General features: G+C 45.1%; 1 protein-coding gene across 7 annotated transcripts in view; it reads right to left on the bottom strand.

The window, feature by feature from the left end:
- The window catches only part of SFMBT2 (Scm like with four mbt domains 2), a 178,319-nt gene that overhangs the window by 136,328 nt on the left and 15,707 nt on the right, over positions 1-26,284 (bottom strand). For 6 of the 7 annotated variants that reach the window (XM_065920954.1, XM_065920952.1, XM_065920957.1 and 3 more), the window contains exons 2-4: positions 23,684-23,834; positions 17,931-18,025; positions 12,871-13,111 (exon numbers count right to left, since the gene is read on the bottom strand). In XM_065920954.1, the coding sequence (XP_065777026.1) occupies positions 12,871-13,111; positions 17,931-18,025; positions 23,684-23,783 (436 nt within the window). In that variant the 5' untranslated portion in view covers positions 23,784-23,834. The remainder of the gene's footprint in view (positions 1-12,870; positions 13,112-17,930; positions 18,026-23,683; positions 23,835-26,284) is intronic. The other variant, XM_065920958.1, reaches the window with a different exon arrangement.

Here is a 26,284-nt window from a genome sequence, read left to right on the forward strand (position 1 = left end):
AGGTCATGCCCTGACCCTATCGGGTAAGCTTCCCAGTCCATTGCCTAACACTGCTGTAGGTTCTAGATTTTTCTTCCAAGGAGCCCATCCCATGGATCAGGGTCAGGCTTTGTTCTCAGGCTTGGAGAACCTGGACCTCTCATATGGATGCACCATCCACCAGAGAGAATCTGCCTGTGTCATCTTAGAAAATCAATCTCAACCGACAGCTGAATGGTCACATCTTTGCCTTAACTGTGGACCCACCAGTTGTGCTCCAGGTTAGCCTGATTCTCAGCCCAGCAGGTATCCCCAGTCCAGGTTCCATGCCCATCCCTCGGGTTGACCAACACAGCTCAGGACATCTCGAAACACAAAAATCAATAGCACCTGATTTGGGTCTGTGCGAGGCATAAAACACAAAAATCAATAGCATCTGGCAGGACAAAGCCCCCAGGCTGTGTTGCTTAGGGATTCACCACATTTAAGGAGCCAGAATTACAACCCTACTCTAAACCTGGGTATGGAAGAAGAGCTCTGTGGAAGTAATAATAATATATCCAACACATGGAGCACCTGTCTGTCAAAGAGCAGTAACTATTTACGATCTGTTTCTCCTCACCATACCCCTCTCAGCTTGCCTTTTCGGTGGCCTCCTACTTAACATATATGAAATAAATGTAAAGCCTCTTTACGGAGTGAACCTCACAAAGATCAATTATTCTGCCTTCCCGTATAGCAGCTGACAGCTCGCTGTGTAATGGGCTTCCCAGGTGGTGCAATGGTAAAGAATCTGCCTGCCAATACAGGAGGCACAGGAGACGAGGGTTCGACCCCTGGGCCAGGAAGATCCCCTGGAATAGGAAATGGGAACCCACTCCAGTATTCTTGACTGCAAAATTCCATGGACAGAGGTGCCTGGTGGGCTACAGTCAATGGAGTCGCAAAGAGTCAGCCATGACTGAACACGCACGCAAGGCACTGTGCAATCACCCCAGATCCTGCAGACCTACGACTGGGCTATTTGCTCATCAGTCCACGGCATGACACTGCCCCTGGGTTGGCATCCACTTTTCCCCATGTTTCTCTCTCCTCCCGTGCAGACGGGCTGTCGGTCACTTATCCGTGATACGAGGTTGTGTGACTCACAGCTCTCCTCCCCGCCTCTCACCACCAGAAAACTGACAGGCAGAGTCGTCAAGACCAAGCAGTGTGACTGGAGTGCGTGAGTGTGACTGTATTTAAAGCCTCTTCAAAAAACAACGTGCGTCTGCTCCTACCAATCAGCCCCTGCTGCCGTCGTCGTGGTAGCTCAGAGGCTTTGCTCTTTACCCACGTAGCAAGGACAGAGCTTTAAGTCTGTGTGAGGCCTAAAAACAAGAGGCTGTGTGATTCCACTCCACGAAAACACAGAAAATGCAAAGCTATGGAGACAGGAGAAAGAGCAGCGTCTACCGGAGGCTGGGGTGGGCAGGGGTGCAAAGGTGAAGCACAGAAGCTTTTTAGGGCCACAGAACTGCTCTGGACAACACCGTCATGGACACACATCATTAAACTTTTGTCCAAACCCACAGCACCAAGAAGTGTTGAAGAAGTGCTGGTCACTCAGACATGTCCGACTCTCTGTGAGCCCATGGACTGTAGCCCACCAGGCTCCTCCGTCCTGGGATTCTCCAGGCAAGAATACTGGACTGGGTTTCCATTCTCTTCTCCAAGCTATCTTCCCAATCCAGGGACTGAACCTGGTTCTCCTGCATTGTAGGTGGATTCTCTACCATCTGAGCCACCAGGGATGTCCTACAATAGCAAGAGTGACCCCTAATGTCAACTGCGGGCTCTGGGTGACGATGACGTGTCAGTGCAGGTTCATCAGTTGTAACAAAAGTACCATCTGGTGGGGATGTTGATGGTGGGGATACGGTGGAGGTGGTCAGACAGGAGATGGGAAATCTCTGTACCTTCTTTTCCTCTGGCTGTGAACCTAAAACTGCTAGAAAACAATAAACTGCCTTACAACAATAAATAAATAACTTTTAAAAAACAGAGACGATACCACCTTTAACTAGAAGGATGAAGGAAGGAAAAACCAGCATTTTTCCACCTCCTCCCACATTCTCAGCACGGCTGATGCGGCCATACAAAGCCCCTTTGATACATGACACGATCCTGCAAGACAGCTATCATGATCCTCAAGTTCCAAATGAGCACGCTGAAGGTCACAAAGTTTAGAAAGGAGATACCCAGCCCAAGGTCACACACTTAGTTAGGCGGTAATATCAGGATCCAAGAGATGCATTTCTGAGTTACACAATGTTCTCAAACTCTTACTTTTGTCATCAAATGGGTGCCATCACAGACCCATAAACAGCTACAACACAGGCAAAGATAATGGTCTGAAAAGAACTCTGACCAACGTTCTCCGAGATCACAGGGAGGGAAAGGCCATTCCTTCTCAGTGTCCTGGGGTCTGAGCACAGGTGGGCAGGGGGCTTCCAGCTAAGTAAGGGGTGTCTGCACCTTTGGAGCTGTTTCTCCAGATTCTTCATGTTGGATACAGACACATCCTCCCTCTGATAGCTCCCTGTCCCCGCCAATTTAGGGTGGACCATTAGGGCTTCATTCATTTAAAATAGAAGAAAAAAAAAAAACACGTGATTTGATGCTAGGTGCCCTTCCGACTTCACAGTTACAGAGAGGTTTTGCATCTGCCATGCAAGCTGCTGCTGACACCATCACCAAGGTCAGGTATTCATGAGCCATTTTAAAGATACGGGGAGTGTGATGCCAAGAGGTTAAGTGACCTTTTTCCAAAGGTCCTACTTTCAGCAAGTGGCATAGCTGAGCCACTCACCAGGCCAATACATAGTCTCCACGCCTCCATTCAGGCCTAAGGAGCACTCTTACTACACAGAAATCAGCCACAGAAACAGCAACTTATTTTACTGAAACACCAGCAGAATCTAGTCCAGAGGAACCCCTCCATTTAGCTATCAGTAGATCACCCCAGAAGTCAAGGGTCAGAGTCCCATTACCAAGCAGATGGATGTCCAGCTCTCGTCAATTTCCACTGCAGGCTAGCCAGCCTTTAAAAATGCCCAGCGCAGAACTTCCCTGGTGGTCTGGTGGGTAAGAACCCACCTGCCAATGCAGGGAACACAGGTCCAATCCCTGATTCGGAAGATTCTACCTGCTGAGGGGCAACTAAGCCCATGCATCACAACTACTGAGCCTGTGCTCTAGAGCCCGAGAGCGTGTGGTCCACAACAAGAGAAGCCACCTCAACGAGAGCCCCTCACACCGCAACCGGGGAGTGGCCCCCACTCTCCAAAACCAGAGGGAGCCTGTGCGGCAAGGAAGAACCAGAGAACAACAAGGATCAGAGCAACCAAACAGATATGAATAGTAAGCCATTCGTTACACGCTTAAAACAAAAAAAAGACTCATTTTAAAACTGGAAAAGAAGTGGCTCTCAGAAAAGCTCCCACCCAAACAAGGAGGGGGATGATAACCTGTGTTTCCAGAGACCTGAATTTCAAATTGCCTTCTGATACCTCTGAGTCAGATGAGTGAGCACCTCAGGAATGAAGGGCCAAAGCAGAATGGACTGACAAATAAATCATTACATCAGCTCTGCATGAAACATCCTTTCCAAAAACAAGTTCATCATGATGAGTCCATGCCGTCCGCCAAAAAGCTGACTGCATTACAAACATGCTTCATACAAAATGCTTAATATTAACTCTACTGTATATTCAAACCAAAAAAGAAAAAGATCAGGCATATGGTAGAACCTCAATAAATAACCTTTCATAGATGGATATAAAAATCATTCCATTCTAGGACAGTAGCATCCTCTGTGGACCAAAGTGGCTGCTGGCACCCATGACAGGGTTCTTGCCCATCAACCCAAGGCCTTCCTCTGCCAGGTCCTTTCCCCATCAGAGAAGAGCTTCGAGATTTGTCCTTTACCACGACCAAAGAAATTGAATGACTTACATATAAACCCATAAAAGTCCTATGATGGTAAGCACTTTCGAAGCCCTGAGGACTTCTAATCACCTAAATTATAAGAAAAACTGTCATAATGAGTGAACAAGATGGGAGAGCACAGGGAAGTCAGGGAGAGAGAGGGGTCGGAGGTGGTTCGAGGGCCGTCGGATCTCATCCCATCTCATCTCATCCATCCCAGGATGGATACAAGGGGGCCGAGGTGGGAGGGTGAAGGGAGTTCAAAACATTCAGAGAACCACAAGGCCCCAGGCACAGCTACTCAGGACGAAGCGAAACCTCCGAGGTTCTACTTTTGAAGATCTGATGGCTCCGCTTCAAGTGTTCTCAATTTGGCATTCTAAAATTTTTCACTGGTTTCAACAGTTGCAAAGAATGTCATTTCCTACGTACTACTGACATGACATTTTGAATAAAACTGCACTATCGCTCCCATAAAATATATTCAATGGAATAATCTGATCTCTCCCATCATACATTTTCAAACAGACATAAATAAGCTCCTTACTGGTCAATTTGTGTAGCGTTCCTTTCTCTCCTTGAAGTCACAGATCCCCAGACTCTTACCCTAACATGCGCTTAATCACTCAGTCATGTCCGACTCTTTGTGACCCCACGGACTGTAGCCCACCAGGCTCCTCTGTCCATGGGATTCTCCAGGCAACAACACTGGAGTGGGTTACCATGCCCTCCTCCAGGGGATCTTCCTAACCCAGGGATAGAACCCAGGCCTCTGGCATTGCAGGCAGATTGCTTACCGTCTGAGCCACCTTCCCAAAGTCTGTGCCAGGTCTTAGTTGCAGCGTGCAGAATTTTAGCTGTGGCATTTGAGCTCTTAGTTGTGGCATGTGAGTCTGGTTTCCTGACCAAGGATCGAACTGGGGCCCCCCGCACTGGGAGCGTGGAGTCTCAGCCAACAGACCACCAAGGAAGATCCCCCCCAAAGTCTTCCATGGTTCCTCCGTCTCTACTTCTCTGCAACAACCACAAAAATTCATATGTGACAATAACTGTAAAACATAATTAAACTTGTAAAGATTTCTCTGACCACAGAGTAAGAATTTCCTTTGGGCTTAGGCCGCTGCAATTGTTCTTAGTCCTGAGCAAAATACAATCTATAACGTTACAAATATCTGATGATTAAGCATAAAAAGGAAATTGTTGTAAGCTACTGTTAAGGGTGGAGGGTCAGGGTGAGGCCTTGAGAAAAGGAGGAATCACTGAAAACAGACAGTCTGTGTTTAGTGTCACAAAGCGATGCACCCTAGAGACCCATCCTTCTCCAAAGTGGATAAAGGACGGCTGAGGCGGGGGAGGCAGGGAGGATCACCGATGGTGACACTCCAGCAGATGGACCTGATTCCCCAAGTCGACCCGTGCAGAGTAACGCTTGGAAAGGTGCTGGCGCACAAAGGACCTGGGGACACCACTGGAAACCAGAGGCCAGGTCTGCTGCTAACAGGTCTGGGGCCCAGGGCAAGAGCGCACGTTCAGGTCCACAGACATGGACCATTTCCACGTGGAAATATTTTTAACTTATTAATCTAAGCAAACTGACTGTGAATTACATTCTATCTGCCTACACTGACAAATACATCTTTAGTGGACAGAATCAAAAAGGATGCAAAAATCTGTGGTTTATATATGACTGCAGGTTGGCAAAATGCCAAAGATTACTACATTTAATTATAATCACTTGTCTGGGTGTTTTGCTGATGGGCTAGCAATGTTTGGATGAGTAATAAAATAAATCAGTAAACTGTTTTTTATGTGTGTATATGTGTGCGTGTGTGCGTGTGTGCGTGTGTGTGTGTGTGTGTGTGTGTGTGTGTGTATAGAGAGAGAGAGAGAGAGTCCATAAAATTTGTTTCTGCCTTCAGTTCAGCAAAATCATGTCTCGTTAAAAAAAATAAGAGAGAAAGCTCCAGACACATAATTTGTCTACTATTCACAGAAATCATCTGAAATTAAATCATACAAATATACTTATGTGAGGGCTTCCCTGTGGCTCATCTGGTAAAGAATCTGCCTGCAACGCAGGAGACCTGGGTTCATTCCCTGGGTTGGCAAGATCCCCTGGAGAAGGGAAAGGCTACCCACTCCAGTATTCTGGCTCTCCAGGCTGGAGAATTCCATGGACCGTATAGTCCATGGGGTTGCAAAGAGCTGGACACAACTGAGTGACTTCTACTTTCTTTCATTTACGTGAAATCTATACAATTATAGTATTTTCATCAGAAAACTAACGTGCAAAAATAAAAATTTTAAACTGCTGTGTCTTCAGAGAAGAATCTGTGTGAAGGGTTAACCTCTCCCAGAAAGAGGGAGCCTCCAGCAGGAAGCTCTGGACTTCCTCAGCAACCCCAGGTCTTCCTGTCTCTCCAGCCAACAGCCACGGGACGACAATGGCAACCCTGCCCTGGGTCTGCAGCCTGCCAGCCTCCCTCATCAGACTGTGGGCTTGCCAAACCTCCACACAGTGCGGGCCAATGTGTTCAAATAAGTCTGGCTGGGTTGGGCGGGGTGTGTGTATGTGCATGTGTGCACACTTCACTTCTATTTGATCTGATTCTCTGGAAAACCCTGATCAACACACCACCAAACTCTACTTTGAAACCCCACTGCCTAAGTCCCCAGGATTTTGCATACAAGCTGTATTTGTCCAGCTTTCACAAGGTTCTAGGATCAGGACACAATCCATGCATACATCAGTCACTCGCTGAGAGCTGGAGTCAAACAAGGCATAGTGTCCCAGGGACCAAACAGAAGGATGCAAACTGGAGGCATGACCCTGGAACAGAGGCAGGGTCATGGAAGGAGGGCACAACCCTGGAAGGTCGGCAAGGCCCAGGAATGTGGAGCCATGATGACAGACTTCATAAGAAGCAGTGTGAGGTCAAGAGGCTTGTTCAGGACCTCAGAGGAAGAAGAGAAATTGAAGCGCACCTCTCCAAAAGGCTAGAAGGAGGTAGAAGCATGATGGAGACCAGAAAGATGGCGCTGAGGTATCCTAGACAGACGACACCGGACAGAGGACACTGAGGGTCCCTGGACAGAGGACACTGAGGCTTCTGGACAGATGACACTGAGGGCTCCTGGACAGAGGACACTGAGGGCCCCTGGACAGATTACACTGAGGGTTCCTGGACAGATTACACTGAGGGTTCCTGGACAGATTACACTGAGGGCTCCTGGACAGAGGACAGTGAGGGCTCCTGGACAGAGGACACTGAGGGCTCCTGGACAGATTACACTGAGAGTTCCTGGACAGATTACACTGAGGGCCCCTGGACAGATTATACTGAGGGCCCCTGGACAGAGGACACTGAGGGTCCCTGGACAGAGGACACTGAGGGCCCCTGGACAGATTACACTGAGAGCTCCTGGACAGATTACACTGAGGGCCCCTGGACAGACTACACTGAGGGCTCCTGGACAGAGGACACTGAGGGCCCCTGGACAGAGGACACTGAGGGCCCCTGGACAGATTACACTGAGGGCCCCTGGACAGAGGACACTGAGGGTCCCTGGACAGAGGACACTGAGGGCCCCTGGACAGATTACACTGAGGGCTCCTGGACAGAGGACACTGAGGGCCCCTGGACAGAGGATACTGAGGGCCCCTGGACAGATTACACTGAGGCTTCTGGACAGATTACACTGAGGGCTCCTGGACAGAGGACAGTGAGGGCTCCTGGACAGAGGACAGTGAGGGCTCCTGGACAGATTACACTGAGAGTTCCTGGACAGATTACACTGAGGGCCCCTGGACAGATTACACTGAGGGCCCCTGGACAGAGGACACTGAGGGTCCCTGGACAGAGGACACTGAGGGCCCCTGGACAGATTACACTGAGGGCGCCTGGACAGATTACACTGAGGCTTCTGGACAGATTACACTGAGGGCCCCTGGACAGGGGACACTGAGGGCCCCTGGACAGATTACACTGAGGTTTCTGGACAGATTACACTGAGGGCTCCTGGACAGAGGACAGTGAGGGCTCCTGGACAGAGGACACTGAGGGCCCCTGGACAGATTACACTGAGGGCCCCTGGACAGAGGACACTGAGGGTCCCTGGACAGAGGACACTGAGGGCCCCTGGACAGATTACACTGAGGGCCCCTGGACAGATTACACTGAGGGCCCCTGGACAGAGGACACTGAGGGTCCCTGGACAGAGGACACTGAGGGCCCCTGGACAGATTACACTGAGGGCCCCTGGACAGAGGACACTGAGGGTCCCTGGACAGAGGACACTGAGGGCCCCTGGACAGATTACACTGAGGGCTCCTGGACAGAGGACCCTGAGGGCCCCTGGACAGAGGACACTGAGGGCCCCTGGACAGATTACACTGAGGGCCCCTGGACAGAGGACACTGAGGGTCCCTGGACAGAGGACACTGAGGGCCCCTGGACAGATTACACTGAGGGTTCCTGGACAGAGGACACTGAGGGCTCCTGGACAGAGGACACTGAGGGCTCCTGGACAGAGGACACTGAAGGCTCCTGGCTCAGGGTCAGAGAGCAGGGAGGTTCACTAGTCAGCGTCAGGGCTGGGGAGAACAGCAGTCCCAGGGCTGTGCCAAGGGGGATGACCCTGTTTGAAGGTGAGTGGAGGCTTCCCTTACAGGCTCTATGTTAGGGTCATGGTAGTAAAGGGTCTGCCCACAGCAGGAACAGGATCCAATGAGAGCTGAAAGCCCCCCACAAGGGACCACAGCCCAGTTGGGAGCCACCAGAGGTCAAGATCCCTGGATGGGCAGTAGGGGACCAAGGAAGAGAGCTGATGGGTGGGTTTGGGACTCCGACAGCATTAACCATGCAGAAGAGGGACCAGACAACAGGGCAAGGAAACCTACAGGACTAACTCACCCTCACTTCCACACAGAATTAAACGCTGGCCTGATTTAAAGTACATATGCTGCAGGGTTAGGAAGCAAAAGAAAATAAACACATTTATGACTAACACCAAAAAGGAAAATCTCATAGTCCCGCTCTGTGCTTACAATTTTCCCATGGTGCAGGAAAACCCAAATAGCATCTGATACAATTTACATAACTTTACATAATCTCACGATTACCATTTGGCAAGGAAGCTCCAGAACAGATCTCTTCATTTATTTGCCTCCAAAAATGACAAAATGGAAAACAGTCTGGACAGAAGTTTTCTATCCTCTTCTTAAAAATCTCAAAAAGCCAAATCCACCACTTTTCCTAATAATAATTTTCTTGAAATTTTCACATTAAACCATCTAACATTTAGTCAACTCCAAGAGTTCACTTAGATTTACCTTTTCTCTTTGAGTTTATAGTATATATATTTAATTTTCTTATTAGTGTACAAATCAAATTCCAGTTACAATATTAGACAGCCAATGAAAACAATGTGATTGCTTAGGTTTTGCTAGTATTACTAAAATGTCATTAAATTTTTTTAAAAAAACTAGAAATTTTAAATGCGGATTGTCTCATGTAACACAAACAAACTCTTGTTTGAGTCCACAGTTAAAGAAGGGTTACAGACTGGTAAGTTCTGTCACCCGCTCACATTAGGGTCTTGTGTACCAATGGTCACATCTCTTATTTCACAATCAACTATAGCAAAAACAATAATTCCCCCAAATAGTCCAGCACCAGCTTCACAACCAGGCAGGATCCAGTCCCACAACCTAACAGAAGGGCACAGTCACACTTTCTCCCAACACTTCATGAATAAACATCCCTGTATTCAAATAAGTTACCTATTAACTAACTCCAGTCATTTTGATTCAACCTCGAATGGCAAACAGAGTCATTCTGGCAAGACTGCAGAGTTTGCAATTCAAATTACAGAAATTTTAATAATGGGGAAAATAAAAATTAGTGGCATGAATCCTAAGGCACCAAAATTCCAATACTTTCCTTGCAACAGTAGAAAGCACACATAAATATAATACCTCTCAATGTATAAGCCAGGGGCTGGGAGGGTAGGCGTTAATTGGATGGGCATTCTCGCTTGTGTTTAACTGCAATCTCACAGGAGCATTCCTTTCCGGGATTCTGTGGGTACCTGCCAGGATGCCAAAGCTCCCCAAGCCCAGACGTTAAAGAGGCAATGTTGCTACTTCTGAACAAATAACAGTGAAACAGTCATTGGGCTAAACGATTTCCTTACATTATCACCATAAACAATAATTATTTGGCACCTGCCCTTTGCAAGTGTGAACGTGCTTATGAATAAATCGAGCTGTATTGATTCAGCAAGCTGAAATGCTTTACATTTTGCGCTGGTATTAAGAGCTATCATCCTCCACTGCACTTAGTAAGGCTTTAATGTACTGTGCTCTTTAATACTTTTAATATGAAAGATTAGTGGCGATTAGCTCTGGAGCAGGAACACTGCTCTTGGAATGACCAGTGGGTCACTAAATCCAAGTCTCTCTGAACATGTCTTTATTAAAGGAACTCTCTTAACAAACTGCCATGGAGCTGCTGCCATGCTGTTTCCTTCCTCCTGACATCAACAGAGTGATGATGGCCTGCACTGATTCAAAGATTAATGTCACTTAAAAGGACAAGGCAGGGACTTCCCTGGTAGACCAGTGGTCCAGAATCTACCTTGCGATGCAGGGGACTCTGGCTCAATCCCTGGTCAGGGAACTAAGATCCCAAATGCCATGGAGCAACTAAGCCTGCATGATCAACCAGGTATGGTTGTGGGATATACTTGGTTCTCTGTATGCAAGATTTCCACTTACTAAGCCCACACGTCACAAGCAGAGAGTCTGTGCACCTTGATGGAGTGCCCATATAACTCAACAAAGATGTCACACGCCACAACTAAGACCCAAGGCAGCCAAATTAAATAAATAAATACACTTAAAATAAAACAAAAAGAGCAAGGCAGGAACATACAGGACTGCAAAAGATGCCACATGCTCAGTAAAAGACCATCTAAAATTTTAAAAATGACCATTTATCAGGGCAGTGACTTTAGAAGACAGAAAGCTACTTGAAGAATCCCAAAATGACCTGAAAGACTGGGGCCCTGCACCTGACATGTGACCAGAGAAGGCAGTCCTCTCCCTTCCCCTTTAATAAAATCACCCAAAACTCCCGTCCTCTTGCTTGATCCAACGGTATGTTGAAACTGACATCCAAGTTCTGACTAGTCTCTCAGAAACTGAGTGCTCCCAGATCTCAGGGTTCCAAAGAGGAAGCAGTCTACAATTCTGTGCCGAGTGAAACTCTATCCATGACAGGCAACAAAGGACTCAAACGCTCATCACTATTTCCCCACCGAGTTTGCTTCCTGATCCACAGAAACATCACTGGCCCCAAAGTCACAAAGAAACCTGACTTCTGTGCTTTGCAGAGACTCCCGGGCTGGAATTCCACTGATTCTAATCCCAAAGCAAACTCCACTCTTCGTGCACCCAATAGGAAAACTGGTGGCCTCTTCCTCTCCTTCCCGAGGATCACAAACCAAGGCAGGTCATGCTGTGAAACTCTTTAGAGATTATACACTATCACCTCTCATTTCAAAGATGAGAAGATGGAGAGGTCTCACCCAGGTCCCTACAGGAAATGGCAGACAAGAACCCCCATCTCTGGCTCCACCTGCCATGTTCCTGCTTTTTTCCACCCCATGATTCCTGGGATCAGTAAGAAAATCTCTATCACCACACAGCATCTCAAACAAATACATGAGGTGTCATGGAGCACTTTCACTCGTGTTAAATAGTCTGGGACACCTTTCAAGTTTAACCATGACAAAGATCGACCAGGTACAGCTGTGGGATATAACATGTGATGAGCTCTGCAAGACAGAAAACCACACCACCAAGAATCCTTGTGCAAAAACACATTCCACGATTCCCTCTGGAATGAGCTGCTATCTCTGGCTACAAAGCAATGATTATCCTGCACTACAGCAATCAATAAAACCTCTTGCCCCGTGAACCTGCGACTTCCTGACTTTGTTCTCTGTATGTAAGATTTCCAAGCCATGTATCGATCACCTACTCAATTTTGTTAAAAGTTCTCTAAAACGAGCAATAAAGAAATTCTCCAATTAGCATCACTTGGGATGGTCTGAACAGACTTCAGATCTTTCAGTCACATTAATGGTGTCTCTTTCTCACGGGGTTTCCCCATTTTTCACTTGCAATTTGTCATTTTAAGTGTGTCTGGGTCTTGCCTAAGAGCACAAAGTCAAGAGGATACAAATTTGATGGTGTTTCTGAAACTAGGGCAGCTGCCACATTTTTCACCCAAGTGAGAAAAAAGAATTGATTCATCAACTCTGCCCTCCTTTCTACAGCTACAGCATGGATTTTTTTTTTTTAACTAAATGAACCCATCAGCTCTTAAGAGTATTAAAATTCTGTACCCTGGAACTTCTCTCTAAAATGACCCACTAGAGGATGTATTATAAACTGAAGAAACCCACTTACATCTTCTCCAAGTGTTTTAAAAGTGTCAAAATTTAAGAGTAAGTCTTGAAAAAAAAAGAGTAAGTCTTGAGATAAGCAAGGACAGCAAAAAGGCAGGATTTCACCCAGAAACAAGGCAAGATAACCCATCAGCAGGAAACAGAGTACAAGACCTCTACTGCCAGCATCACTTTGGCCTTCCTTTTCCTACCTCCGAAGACCCACACAAGGATTGATTAAGCTCAAACGCTGTAAAAGGCCATGGTGGGTTCAGCCATCAGGTTCAGCTCCAACTCTTGAAAATGCACCCAGTTCCCCCTTACCCCAGCACCCTGAGGCTGAGGCCACTCAAGAAGAGGTCATGAAAACGGTGGACCTTCCTAGGAAATCACAGTTATCAAATTGCTACAAGGTTCCTCTCTGAGCATCACAAGTGATGCCCGAGAGCTGGGCCAGCCCACGCTCACCATCCGGGGGCATGAGGGTCTTGTTGTTCTGCGTGCACCAGCCCACGGGGTGCAGGTCTGCGATCACCACGTCACACCAGAAGTCAGCCCGGCGGTCCTCCCCGTAACCACAGTAACGCAGCAGCAGCAGCTGCCCGCAGGTGGTGATGACCGTGGCCACCCAGTACGTGTCCGGGTTCTTCTTGTTGGCCACCTCCAGCTTCATCCCCGGCTGGAAGTTGCTCTGAATGCTGATCTCAACCTTAAAGAACCAAAAACACAAGAAATCCATCACACACTAGACACATAACACCCAGAACAAGAACGATTAAAAACACAACACTTTTAATATTTGTTTCCTGAGATCATCACCGTCTAAGAGAAATATAATGAGAGCCACTGGTGAGTCATTAAATTTCCTAGTAGCCACTTGAAAAACAGATAAAACAGATGAAATTAATTTCAATAATGTATGTTATTCAACCCAAAGGATCCCAAGTAGCATCGTTTCAAGATGTGATCAACATACAAAAATAGTAATGAGAAAGTTTACATTCTACTTTTCCAAGGAAGCCTCTGAAATCTGGTGTGCATTCTACACTTAACGGTACATCCTGTTACTAAACAGAACTTGGGTCTGTTAGTCAGAAATGCAGTAAAGTCGATCGACAGACTGGGCTGTGGTGAAGGAAACTACAGCGTTTACTGCAGGGCCAAGCGAGGAGAATGGGCAGCTCATGCTCAAAAGACCCAAACTCTCTGAGTTTTTAAAGGCAACGTTAGGGGTGTGGGTCACAAGGTGTGAAATCTGCTAGTGCACAATTCCCTGACTGGTTGGTGGTGAGGTAACAGGGTGATGTGTTGAAAAACTCAATCATCAACCTTCTGGTTCCTTCGTATCTGGGGTCTACATGCTGCTGATTGCCATGCGGTTAACCTCTTATAGCTGGTGGGGGTTTCGGTATCCACAAAACTACTCAAGGATCATGCTCAGGATATTATCTGTAGCCCATGAGGAGGAATTAAGGGTCCCTGACTTTGTTTTAAGGCTAAACCATTATTATTTGGGGTTTCCCTGGTGGCTCAGTGGTAAAGAATCTACTTGCAAATGCAGACAACACGGGTTGGATCCTTGGGTTGGGAAGATCCTCTGGAGGAGGAAACGGCTACCCACTCCAGGATTCCTAGATGGAAATCCCACGGACAGAGGAGTCTGGCAGGCTACAGTCCATGAGGTCGCAAGAGTCAGACATGACTTGGCAACTAAACAATTATTATTTTGTCTTGCTTGACGGCTTTCCCTTGTTCCTGCATTTTTCTTGCTTCTCTGATTAAATCTGCTCTTTGAAACTCAGAGAAGACCTTAGGAAGCTAAAGCTTTGGAGGTGGGGACATGGGGGTCTGTCCCCAGGAAGGGCCTGCTCACTTTCAATCTCAACTTGGACGACACACTTTCCAAGAGCTAGCTGGCACGTCGCCACTACGGGAACAGTGCAGCCTCAGAAAATGGATTTTCTTTTTTTTTTATATTAAGGGTTATCATCTGTGAATGGGCTTTCCAGGTGATGCTAGTGGTAAAGAACCCACCTGCCAATGCAGGAGACTTAAGAGACAAGGGTTCGATCCCTGGGTCGGGAAGATCCTCTAGATGGCAGCCCACTTCCGTACTCTTGCCTGGAGAATCCCATGGACGGAAGGGCCTGGCAGGCTGCAGTCCATTAGGTCGCATCAAGTTGAACACAACTGAAGCAACTTAGCACACACACACGCGTCTATGACTATCGGCCAGCCCTCCCCACAGAAGAAAGCTTTCCAGCCTTGCAAGCTACAATATTCTAGAGCTAGCACATCTGATGTCCCTGAATGTCTGCTGCGCAAAGAGATGATGGGATCATAAACTGTTCACCCATGGGTCCTCTGCAGTACAGTACGCTATACCACGACTGAAAGGGAAGGAGAGGCACAGACTGGGTGAAAGGGAACAGCACTGACTTCATACAGGGAGATATTGGTGACCTCCCGGTACAGAAAGGAAGGAAAAAGTTGTCGATCAATTGTTATTTAGTTGCTAATTCATGTCCGACTCTTGGTGATTCCATGGACTGGACCCCACCAGGCTCCCCTGTCCAAGGGATTCCTCGGCAAGAATCCTGGAATGGGTTGCCATTTCCTTCTCCAGGGGATCTTTCCAACCCAGGGACAGAACCCGCATCTTCTGCATTGGCAGGCAGTTTCTTTACCACTGAGCTTCCAGGGAAGTCCTACCTCATTTCTAAAGTGCCTGGAGTATATGTACCACAGTTTCCTTGTCCATTCATCTGCTGATGGGCATCTAGGTTGCTTCCATGTCCTGGCTATTATAAACAGTGCTGCGATGAACATTGGGGTGCACGTGTCTCTTTCAGATCTGGATTCCTCAGTGTGTATGCCCAGAAGTGGGATTGCTGGGTCATATGGCAGTTCTATTTCCAGTTTTTTAAGAAATCTCCACACTGTTCTCCATAGCGGCTCTACTAGTTTGCATTCCCACCAACAGTGTAAGAGGGTTCCCTTTTCTCCACACCCTCTCCAGCATTTATTGCTTGTAGACTTTTGGATAGCAGCCATCCTGACTGGCGTGTAATGGTACCTCATTGTGTTTTTGATTTGCATTTCTCTGATAATGAGTGATGCTGAGCATCTTTTCATGTGTTTGTTAGCCATCTGTATGTCTTCTTTGGAGAAATGTCTGTTTAGTTCTTTGGCCCATTTTTTGATTGGGTCATTCATTTTTCTGGAATTGAGCTGCAGGAGTTGCTTGAATATTTTTGAGATTAATCCTTTGTCTGTTGCTTCATTTGCTATTATTTTCTCCCAATCTGAGGGCTGTCTTTTCACCTTGCTTAGAGTTTCCTTTGTTGTGCAAAAGCTTTTAAGTTTCATTAGGTCCCATTTGTTTATTTTTGCTTTTATTTCCAATATTCTGGGAGGTAGGTCATAGAGGATCCTGCTGTGATTTATGTCAGAGAGTGTTTTGCTTATGTTCTCCTCTAGGAGTTTTATAGTTTCTGGTCTTACATTTAGATCTTTAATCCATTTTGAGTTTATTTTTGTGTATGGTGTTAGAAAGTGTTCTAGTTTCATTCTTTTACAAGTGGTTGACCAGTTTTCCCAGCACCACTTGTTAAAGAGGTTGTCTTTTTTCCACTGTATATCCTTGCCTACATATTCACCATGGAATATTACTCAGCCATTAAAAGGAATTCATTTGAATCAGTTCTAATGAGATGGATGAAACTGGAGCCCATTATACAGAGTGAAGTAAGCCAGAAAGATAAAGTCCATTACAGTATACTAGCACATACATATGGAATTTAGAAAGATGGTAATGATAACCCTATATGCAGAAAAGAAAAAGAGACACAGATGTACAGAACAGACTTTTGGACTCTGTGGGAGAAGGCGAGGGTGGGATGTTTCGAGAGAACAGCATCAAAACATGTATATTATCTACCGTGAAACAGATCACCAGCCCAGGATGGATGCATGAGACAAGTGCTCGGGCCTGGTGCACTGGGAAGACCCAGAGGGATCGGGTAGAGAGGGAGGTGGGAGGGGGGATCGGGATGGGGAATACATGTAACTCCATGGCTGATTCATGTCAATGTATGATGGAGACCACTACAATATTGTAAAGTGGTTGGCCTCCAACTAATGAAAATAAATGAAAAAAAAAAAAGAAAAAAAGAAATAAAAATAAAGTGCCTGGAGAAATCTACCACGTCCTCCTGGCACCATAAAAGGCTCATGTTACAACAGCTTTTGCAAATCAGAAACCACTTGGTATGCCAGGCGAGTTTTAGTTTTGTTATGTTTTAATATTTGCCATGTCTTAATATTTGTTATGTTTTAAAATTTTGTATTTTAATATTTTGTTATGTTTTAATATTTGTTATGTTTAATATTGAAAGTGCTGGTTTCACAAAAAGGCCACAATCCCATTCATAATAAACCAGTAATTGTAACAATCTAAGTGTCAGTGTTAAAAAGGAATCAGGAATGCAATCCACATTTAACGAGGTCATGCAAGTTTAATAAGGTCTTAAACTCCTTTTCAAAAGAACACTTCACCTCCAAAAAGAATAAAATGTTGCATTAAAATAAAGAAAGTGTTTTCCTAATTCAACAAAAGAGCCAGGGGGAGGACCAGGTAGAGACAGTCCCCCGACTTGCTTATGATGGCTAAATCTCTGCCTTGGGAAGCCCAGTACAGGAAGAGTGGGGGGAATGTCTCTCATTATTAAATTTTCATTTCCAATAAAGCAAAAGAGTAAAACCCAGGAACTTGGGTCCTAGAAAGTTACTTTTTTCCTTGCTAATAATGTATCACCAAAATCTCCTATCTAAGCAAATATTGGATAAAAACTTAATTTTTTTTTATTTCCTAGGACTTGCCCTCTGCTTGGCATACTATTTGCATTGTTCAAAAAAAAGTATTGATGAGGGTTATTTTCTGGTTTGATCCAAAAGTTTCCTGAATACTTCTGGCCTTTCCTATAATTTGGCTCATCTGTCCACAAATGGCCAGATGGCTTTTCAGGTGTCCTTTCAAAGTGAAAATATCAACACAAAATTCAAATACACAGTCATTACTCCTCCTAAGAAGACATGACCCATAACACCTGCTTGCCTAGTTTGCTTTTATTTGCTCACATCAACCTTGCCTGTCTCCGTCCCCTAGACGGAAGGGAACACAGCCTTCTGCTCTGCCTTTTTGAGGCGCAAAACAAGGCTGAAACCTGTGAGCACCTGCCCTGGGCAGGACCAGAGCAAGGCTCACCTCCCCCACTCACTTCCTCATCTCGGCCGCATGTCGAAGAAACTGTTAGTTGCTCAGGTGTGACCTATTCTTTGCAAACCCATGAACTCCTCCGTCCATGGAATGCTCCAGGCAAGAATACTGGAGAGGGTAGCCATTCCTTTCTCCAGGGGATAAATCTTGGCCAAATCTATCTTTCCTTTTCATTCCCTTTTGCAAAACGCATTTGGCATCCCCAACACCCCAAACACAAACCAGAAGAAGGGACGTCACCATCACTTACATGTTTGAAGGATGTATGTGGGGCCGCACTGGCTCCCGTCTCTTCCAAGTACTCCCCCCAGTTAAAGCCAGTCTCCTCCAAACTGGAGCCTTCTTCTGTGGAAAGACCAAAAAAAATTAAAATTTTCTAAACTTTAACAGAAACACCCAAAACAAAAACCAACTCAAAAAAAAAAAAAAAAAAACCAGAAAATTAATACTAACATGAAGAATAGAAAGGCACTGGCCTTTCATGAAAATCAGAAACTCTTTGGTGCAAGAGAGGAACAAATTCAACATGTAGAAGGCCACTCCTGAGTTCTTTTTCAAAGTTTCTATTTGCTGGTTTCAGAAACAGAGGACTGGAGAGAGACCTAGAAGCAACCTAGGAGTGTGTCTATGTATGCTCAGTCATGTCCGACTCTTTGCGACCCCGTGGACTGCAGCCCACCAGGTTCCTTTGTCCATGGGATTTCCCAGCAAGAATCCTGGAGAGGGCTGCCATCTCCTCCTCCAGAGGATCTTCCCTACTCAGGGATCAAACAGTCTCCTGAAGCTCCTGCATTGGCAGTCGGGTTCTTCACGACTGAGCCACTCAAATGCCCATCAATAGACCAATGGATGCAGATGTGATACAATCAAATATTACTCAACCATAAAAGGGGAGAAACGGGGTTATTTATAGAGATGCAGATGAACCTAAAATCTGTCATAGAGTGAAATAAGTCAGAAAGAGAAAAACAAATATAGTCTATTAAGGCATATATGTGGAATCTAGGAAAATGGTACTGATGAACTTGACTGCAGGGCAGGGACAGAGACACAGAGAATGGACATGTGGACACAGAAGGGGAAGGCGGCACAAATTAGGAGGTTGGGATTCATGTACAGACACTTTTGGTGCTGCCTGGGCCTGACCCTAAGGAACCCGCGTCAGGACCAGAGGAGACCTGACAGTTCTGGTCCCTGGAAGCGGTGGTGAGACCAAAGCCGTGGCTTAAATCTCAAGCTCAACTCTGAACCCACTCCCCAGAACTCCTGATCCTCCTTAAGATTCTCATCTCAACTGTCACCAAAAAGGCTGCTTCTGCCCAATGTGAATTCATTACAAGGTACATTTCCACTCTCCTCTCCCACTAAAACAGGCCACAGCAGCTCTGGTGCTCACCCATGCATTCACACCCATCAATCAAGAAAAGACAAGGTATTATTGGGCCCCTACTGACCAGTGAGATCAGTGCTCGGGAAAGCACAGGTGCTCTCTATCATCTAAACAAATCTCTGAGGGACTCCCCTGGAGGTCCAGGGGTTAAGAATCCGCCCTTCCAATGCAGAGGGTGCGGCTTGGGTCCCTGGTCCCCTGGTCAGGAAGCTAAGATCCCGCATGCCTCGGGGCCAAAAAAAATCAAAGCATAAAACAGAAGCAGTATGATAACAAATTCAATAAAGACTTTAAAAATAGTCCGCATCCCCCCCAAAAAAATCTTTAAATAAATACTTTAAAAAGCACCGATGAGCCAGACTTCAGTGCTGTTAACTCTTAAGTATGCCGTCTTAGAAGATCTTGTAGGTCTTCATGGGGTCACAAAGAGTTGGACACAACTTAGTGACTGAACAACAATGCTGTTTTAACAATAAAATCATGCACAAAATAGAGGATTACCCACATGACGGCCTCTTGGAAACTGTAGCAGTGATACTTCCTCAGCCACCTATGCCCTGAGTAGCTGATTCTCTAAAGACATTTCAAAGAGCAACAGATAAACACACAATGTTTATGAGTGGAGGTCTCATAAACCCACAGCAGATATTTACAGCTGATTCATAAACCTCTTAAACCCATCCATGTTTTATCAAGGAAACTTTCAACAATCTTTCTTCTCTGCACAAGAACGGGTGGGAGGCATTTCCCATGATGTAATGCAAACAGACTATGACGAGCTACTATGGAAGTTTCACAAGCTACTATGAAAGTTTCACAACTTAAAAGAAAGGAGTGTTTATTAGTGGTGATCCATTTCTAGAATACAGAATGCTGGATATGTGACCAGAATCATTCTTATTAACTAGAAAAAGAAAACTGAACACTTTACTGAAAAAGTGGGCGTGCAGACAACTGTACAGTGAAAAATGGAATCAACACAGGACTCACCCATCTTTTTTTAAGGGATCAGATCTTGGGTTGTAGAACATTACCATCTGAAATAAGACTAACTTTGCAAAGAAAAAACAATTTTTGTGGGGAGGGGGGCATGAAGGAATCTTAGTTGCCCAACCAGGAATCGAACCTGTGCCCCGTTCACGGAGTCTTAACTAGCGGGCTGCCAATGAAGTCCTTTGCAAGTGAAATATTAAACCTACTTCCAGTACCCAGTCAAGGAACAGAAAACCAGCAGGTTTAGAGTAAATGAAATCTTACAGGGCACCTTTTTGTGTGCTAGATATTAAAGTGGAAAGAGAAAGGCAGAAGACATTCAACCTTTATCATTCTAACTGCTGAGAGTTCCTAGGATCACAAGGTTTAGAAAACAGTTCTACTGTTGCAATGAGCCGACTCACTAGAAAAGACCCTGATGCTGGGAAAGATTGAAGGCAAAAGGAAAAAGGGATGACAGAGGATGAGATGGTTGGATGGCCTCACCGACTCAACGGGCATGAGTTTGAGCAAAACTCCAGGAGATGGTGAAGGACAGGGAAGCCTGACGTGCTGCAGTCCCTGGGGTCACAGAGAGTCAGACACGACTTAGCCACTGAACAAACACCACTGTGAGTACACTGAACAGATACAAGGTATGGATGAAACTCAGCAAGGACTCGCCAACACCATCCTGAGTTCACGGCTGCCGGACTACACCTGGGTTAGGGGGAGGACAAAAGACAAGGTCCTCAAGGCTGTCTCAGCTTTCCAGACCCCGAGAAGGCCAGAGAGACTTTCCATAAAAAAAAGAAAAAAGAAAAACACCCCATTCTCCTAGCTAGGGAGGCAACAACTGTTCAAAGAGACTTTTAAAGGGGAGGAGGGGGAATATTATTGAGTCACACTGAACCAGTCCCCAGCAGGAAGAGTAAGAGATCTGGAATTTTCTATGAAGAATGCTGATTCCTTTCCTTCCCAAATAGTGGAGCCCATGAAACTCTGGTTGTTGTCATTCAGTTACTAAGTCGCGTCCAACTATTCATGCTGGTATACCCCTAATACAAAAAATATACACATCAAGCCCACACTTCCAGCATAATTCCTTCCCTCAGTGGCTTGCCCCATCTAAATGTGCAATGCCGCTCTATCTGCAGGCTTCACCAGCAAATTACATTGAACTGGTCTGAAAAAAGAACGTCAAGGGATCTACGTCAGCACACCGTTTTGCCTGCTTTCATCATTGCAACTGAAGAAATGGAGAGTTCCAGGAATCCAATCCCGACTCAACTTCCTTCTCTGAGCCCCATACTAGAGCTGCCCAGGCTGTCCGCTGGGGAGGCCTCAGTGTATCCATGTGGTTTATCCTGGGGGTGGCCTCAGGGACCCTGGGAGGAGGAGGAATTTTACATGGCAACCCTGAATATTCTTTGGAAGGACTGTTGCTGAAGCTGAAGCTCCAATACTTTGGCCACCTGATGTAGAGAGGTGACTCATTAGGAAAGACCCTGATGCTGGGAAAAACTGAAGGCAAAAGAAATATGGGACGGCAGAGGATGAGATGGTTGGATAACATCACCGACTCTACCGACTCAACGGACATGAATCTGAGCAACCTCCAGGAGAGAGTGAAGACAGAGGAGCCTGGCGTGCTGCAGTCCATGGGGCCACAAAGAGTCAGACACAACTCAGCGACTGAACAACAATTTCATCGAAGGGACTCGAGCGTCATGGGCCCCAGCTACTATTTGAGTCTTCCTTAAAATGAGGCAAAATGAAAAATAAAAAAGCTGTTTATGAGGCAGAGAGTCCTCTGTGTGAAGCTGAAGTTCTCATAGCAAAAAGTGGATCATCAAGCAGGGAAGTGCAGCAACTGGGAGTGAGGGTGAGGGACCCCCAACTACACAAACACTCAGGAGCAACCACGTTAGACTCACGGTCTCATTAAAATGCAAAGACCCACCTTGTAACTTTCCAGATGGAGGTCAAACCTCCCAGAAGTTAATGGTCATTTTTTTAATGAATTCTCCAGAGCAAATCTTTATGATTCAGAGCTGAGCTGTCCTTATACAAGCTGCTGTTATGTAAATATCACAAACCTTTATTTTTAAAAAATTATCTCTCTTTAAAAAGTTATCTTTTTAAAATAAACTATTATGCCAGTAGTTAGAAAAAAGACACTTGTATAAATTCACTGGCTAAATATAAAATTCAATCAGAGATGTCCATTGCTTTGTTTGGGATTTCTTAAAAGGAGAAATATTTTAGCACAAATTCACAGGACCTAAATGTCTTTCACATTATGCTCTTTAGGACCTGGTACCTTTACTGCCACACTCCAGGTTCAATCCCTGATCGGGGAACCTTCGAGCCTCAAGGTAGAGCCAAGAAAATAAAGAAGGAAAGAAAGGGTCTTGGGAAGGGGCAACCGACAACTGGGCGGATCGCCCTGGCCCTCTCTGGGCACATGGGAGACAGTTCTACTTGGTCGCCTCCCTTGCAGCGGCCAAAACCCGCGACTAGTTCTAGTCAAGAGATTGGGAGCAAAGGTCTCCTCTGAGCTCAAGTATTTAAGCACTGATTCAAGCCACTCCAGCCCAGCTCACCCCCGTGAGGACAGACCTCGGAGCACCGTGGAGAGATGACAGCCCTAAAGAGAGGGTGGGAGGACTCATCGGACAGAGCACCCACTGGCCCTGCTCAGACGATATGGCCAATTTATAAGCACTTACTGTGTTAAACTACTGAGGTTTTATTTTCTATCGGAGCACAGTTGATTTGCAATGTTGTGTTCATTTCAGGTGTAAGCAACGTGACCCCATTACACATACACACATACACACACACACCCCACACACACATATATATATACTTCATCAGATTCTTTTCCATCATGGTTTACTACAGAATATTGAGTAGAGTACCCTGTGCTATATACAACAGGATGTTGTTGCTTATCTATTTTATATACAGTAGTGTGTATGTGTTAATCCCAGCCTCCTAATTTATCCCTCCTCCCTCTTTCCTCACTGGTAAACTTAAACTCATTTTCTATGTCTTTGAGTGCCTTTGTTTTGTAAGTAAGTTCATTTGCACTATTTTTTAATTCCACATGTAAGTGATATGATATTTGTCTTTCTCTGACTGACTTCACTTAGTATGATAGTTAATCTCTAGATTCATACATGTTGCTGCAAATGGCAGTATTTCATTCTTTTTGTGGCCGACTAACAGTCTGTTGCGTCTAGGTACCACATCTTCTTAATCTATTCATCTGTCGATGGACACTTAGGCTACTTCCAAATCTTCAGTACTATAAATAGTGTTGCACCAACAGTGGGGTGCATTTATCCATAGTTTTGTCCAGATATACACCCAGGATGGGCACTGCTGGATCACAGAGCCATTGAGATTTTGAAGTGGCATGTCACCTCATTATAACCTAGCCTGCTCAGTCTGGTATTTTGAATCCAACTTTGCACAACTTTCAAGCTGCTATACGCTTATAAATATCCCTGCAGATCTCGGAACAAGCAGTACGTAAAGCCTCAGAACACTGCCCCAGTGTTTTCTAAACATTCTCAGGAAGATACCGGTCAAGATATCAAAGGGCCAAACTCGTTTAGGAAACAAAACCACACCTGAATCAAGATCTCCATTACGATCAGCTGAGCTCTGATGTTTTTCCAAGGGTGAGGATGAAGGGTCCTGCATGCTGGAAGCTGACACACTGCTCTCCATTCTTAACGGCTGAGATCGTCTTCTCTTAATTCATCCTGCAGGAAGAGTTACCTAAAGGAAAGCGACAACAGAAGTCAGAGCACTATAATCACAACCATGAATTTCTGAACTCTCCAAAACTAACAATACCCCATCGAAGCTGCCACCATTTCATTACAACATGCACGGTGCGACATCATGTTAGCAACAGGAAATAGCAGGGCTGAAGACTAACGACCACACAAGGTCACAGCACAGCTACAGGTCATCATCACCACTGAGACGGACATATTTTTCATCAATCAACAGAACTGCCAGTCAATCAACAGAATTGCCATTTCAACCCCCAAATCTACCTTGGCGACATTAATAAGAGACTCCACGATCCACCTTTTCCCTCCTCTCTCACTGGAAGCTATGAAGCAAGAACCACACCCACCCCTCAACCCCTGCCCCAGCCTCAGCATCCCCACACACAGGGACGGTAACTGGTGTCTCACAAGCGATTCGTTACCAAAACCAGATAAAACATCACTGCATGCCAATAACGTGCTTTCTGACCAACGGCACTTCTCCTGTAATAAGATGGCGATTCCACACTTGCATTCTGATAGAATTGCTGGGAAAACAGGCAAAATTACAGCCAGTTCTCACAGAATCCTACACCCATCTGGTTTGGGTACTTCATAGCCGGTGAAATACCCAGGTGCTATCATTACTAAAAGTCAGCCAGTCAGGGCTGGTTTGCCAAAGGAGGGACCCGATCCTTGCACTTCACTCTGCAGGCAGCAGTGGAGGCTGCAGGGCTTCCTTCCAGGAAGCAAAATGATCGGGTTTGTTTCAGAAAAATCATTCGGGCAGCTGCATGCCAGATAGATGGACAGACAGAAATGGAAACAGAGACTGAATGGAAACAGATAGAAAACAAGAACATGCTGAGTGGTAGGGCATCACCTGATAAAGAAAAAAACTGAGAAATTACCACCTAGTATTTTGTATCTCTTAAGCCCCTCCTCTTACCCCTCCCCCATCCCCTCTCCCCACTGATAACCACTAGTTTGTTCTCTATGTCTGTGAGTCCGCTTCTGTTTTATTATATTCCTTTGTTATATTTTTTAGATTCCATATATGTGATAACATACAGTATTGGTCTTCCTCTGTCTGACGTATTTCCCTAAGCATAATACCTTTCAGGTGCATCCATGTTGCTCAAATGGCAAATCTTTATTCTTTTTCATGGCTGAGTAATATTCCTTTGTATACCTATTTAAATCTGGAGAAGAAAATGGCAACCCACTCCAGTATTCTTGCCTGGAGAATCTCATGGACAGAGAAGCCTGGCAGGCTTGGGGTCACAAAGAGTCGGACGTGACTGAGCAACTGAGCACGCATGCATATCTATTTAAAAGCCATATGTGATTAGCAGCTGCCATACTGAACACCCAGACCACTGCCTAGGTAAGCAGAAGTTTATGGTGTTTGAGTTTGGAATATGCCCTAAATTGGCACCAATTCTTGCCTCTCTTAGTAGTTTTAATATATAGCAAACTAGTTTAAAGAGCATAGCAATCTTAAAACCTAAAGAACTTCAAAAGCAGACTGAACAGTTTCTCCATTATATTCCAAAATCTTTCACTGCAATCTTCTTAAAGTAGTAGGTTTTTAGTGAATGTGCTGTTTTTATACCAAAACAATTTCAAAAGAGAAGCAATCTTAGCCTCCAAGTTATGTCACTAAGATTGTGGCTTCTTTCATTCATCTACAAATTAAAGAAAATCATTCCACCTCAGAAATGTAATCAGGCACAGTTTTTCTGCAAGGAAAAGTCTATGAACCCAACTACTAGTAAATTAGTCAAATATCAGTAGCTTCTATGCCCTTATTAAAGGAGGGCTCAAGTTTTTAAGATTCTAATTGATTCAACTCTGTCTGTGTCTAACTATATGCTATAAAAAGGTAATCAGCGACTGTAAAATAAGTCCAATTTTAATGAACCAGACCCATCATTTGAAATAGAAGTCAAGAGTAACAACATTTATACCAAAAATCCACACTGTTCTGTAAGGACAAGTAACACATATTTGTCTACTTAGGCAGCTGCAAGATTTATTTATTTTGGTAAATGACATGTCACCATTTGCTTTTTTGCGATGTTTACTTTTTTTCTTTCCATAAAAGGTAACCTTTCTACTTTCTGCAGAAGTCTTGCAAAATAAAATGTAAAACGGACAAATTAAAATCACTTGTAATTCTAACACCCAGGGACAATCTCTTTTGTATTTATAGTGTCTCCTCCAGATACTTCTCTGTGGGTTTTTTTTAATATAGAATTTAGAATTTTAATTCATTTCCACTTAACATCACCTAGAAAGCATTTCCCCCACATCATTAAACTCCTCTGAAAACATGACTTAAAATGATTGTATGATTTTTATTATAATATGAATAGGTTATTTATTTGCTATCCCTCTCCCACTGCTGGCCATTATTTTGATTTTTTTATTTTTCATTATTATGGGCGT

This window comes from Muntiacus reevesi, chromosome 2 (assembly GCF_963930625.1).
Source record: "Muntiacus reevesi chromosome 2, mMunRee1.1, whole genome shotgun sequence".
In the NCBI taxonomy this organism is placed as follows: domain Eukaryota; kingdom Metazoa; phylum Chordata; class Mammalia; order Artiodactyla; family Cervidae; genus Muntiacus; species Muntiacus reevesi.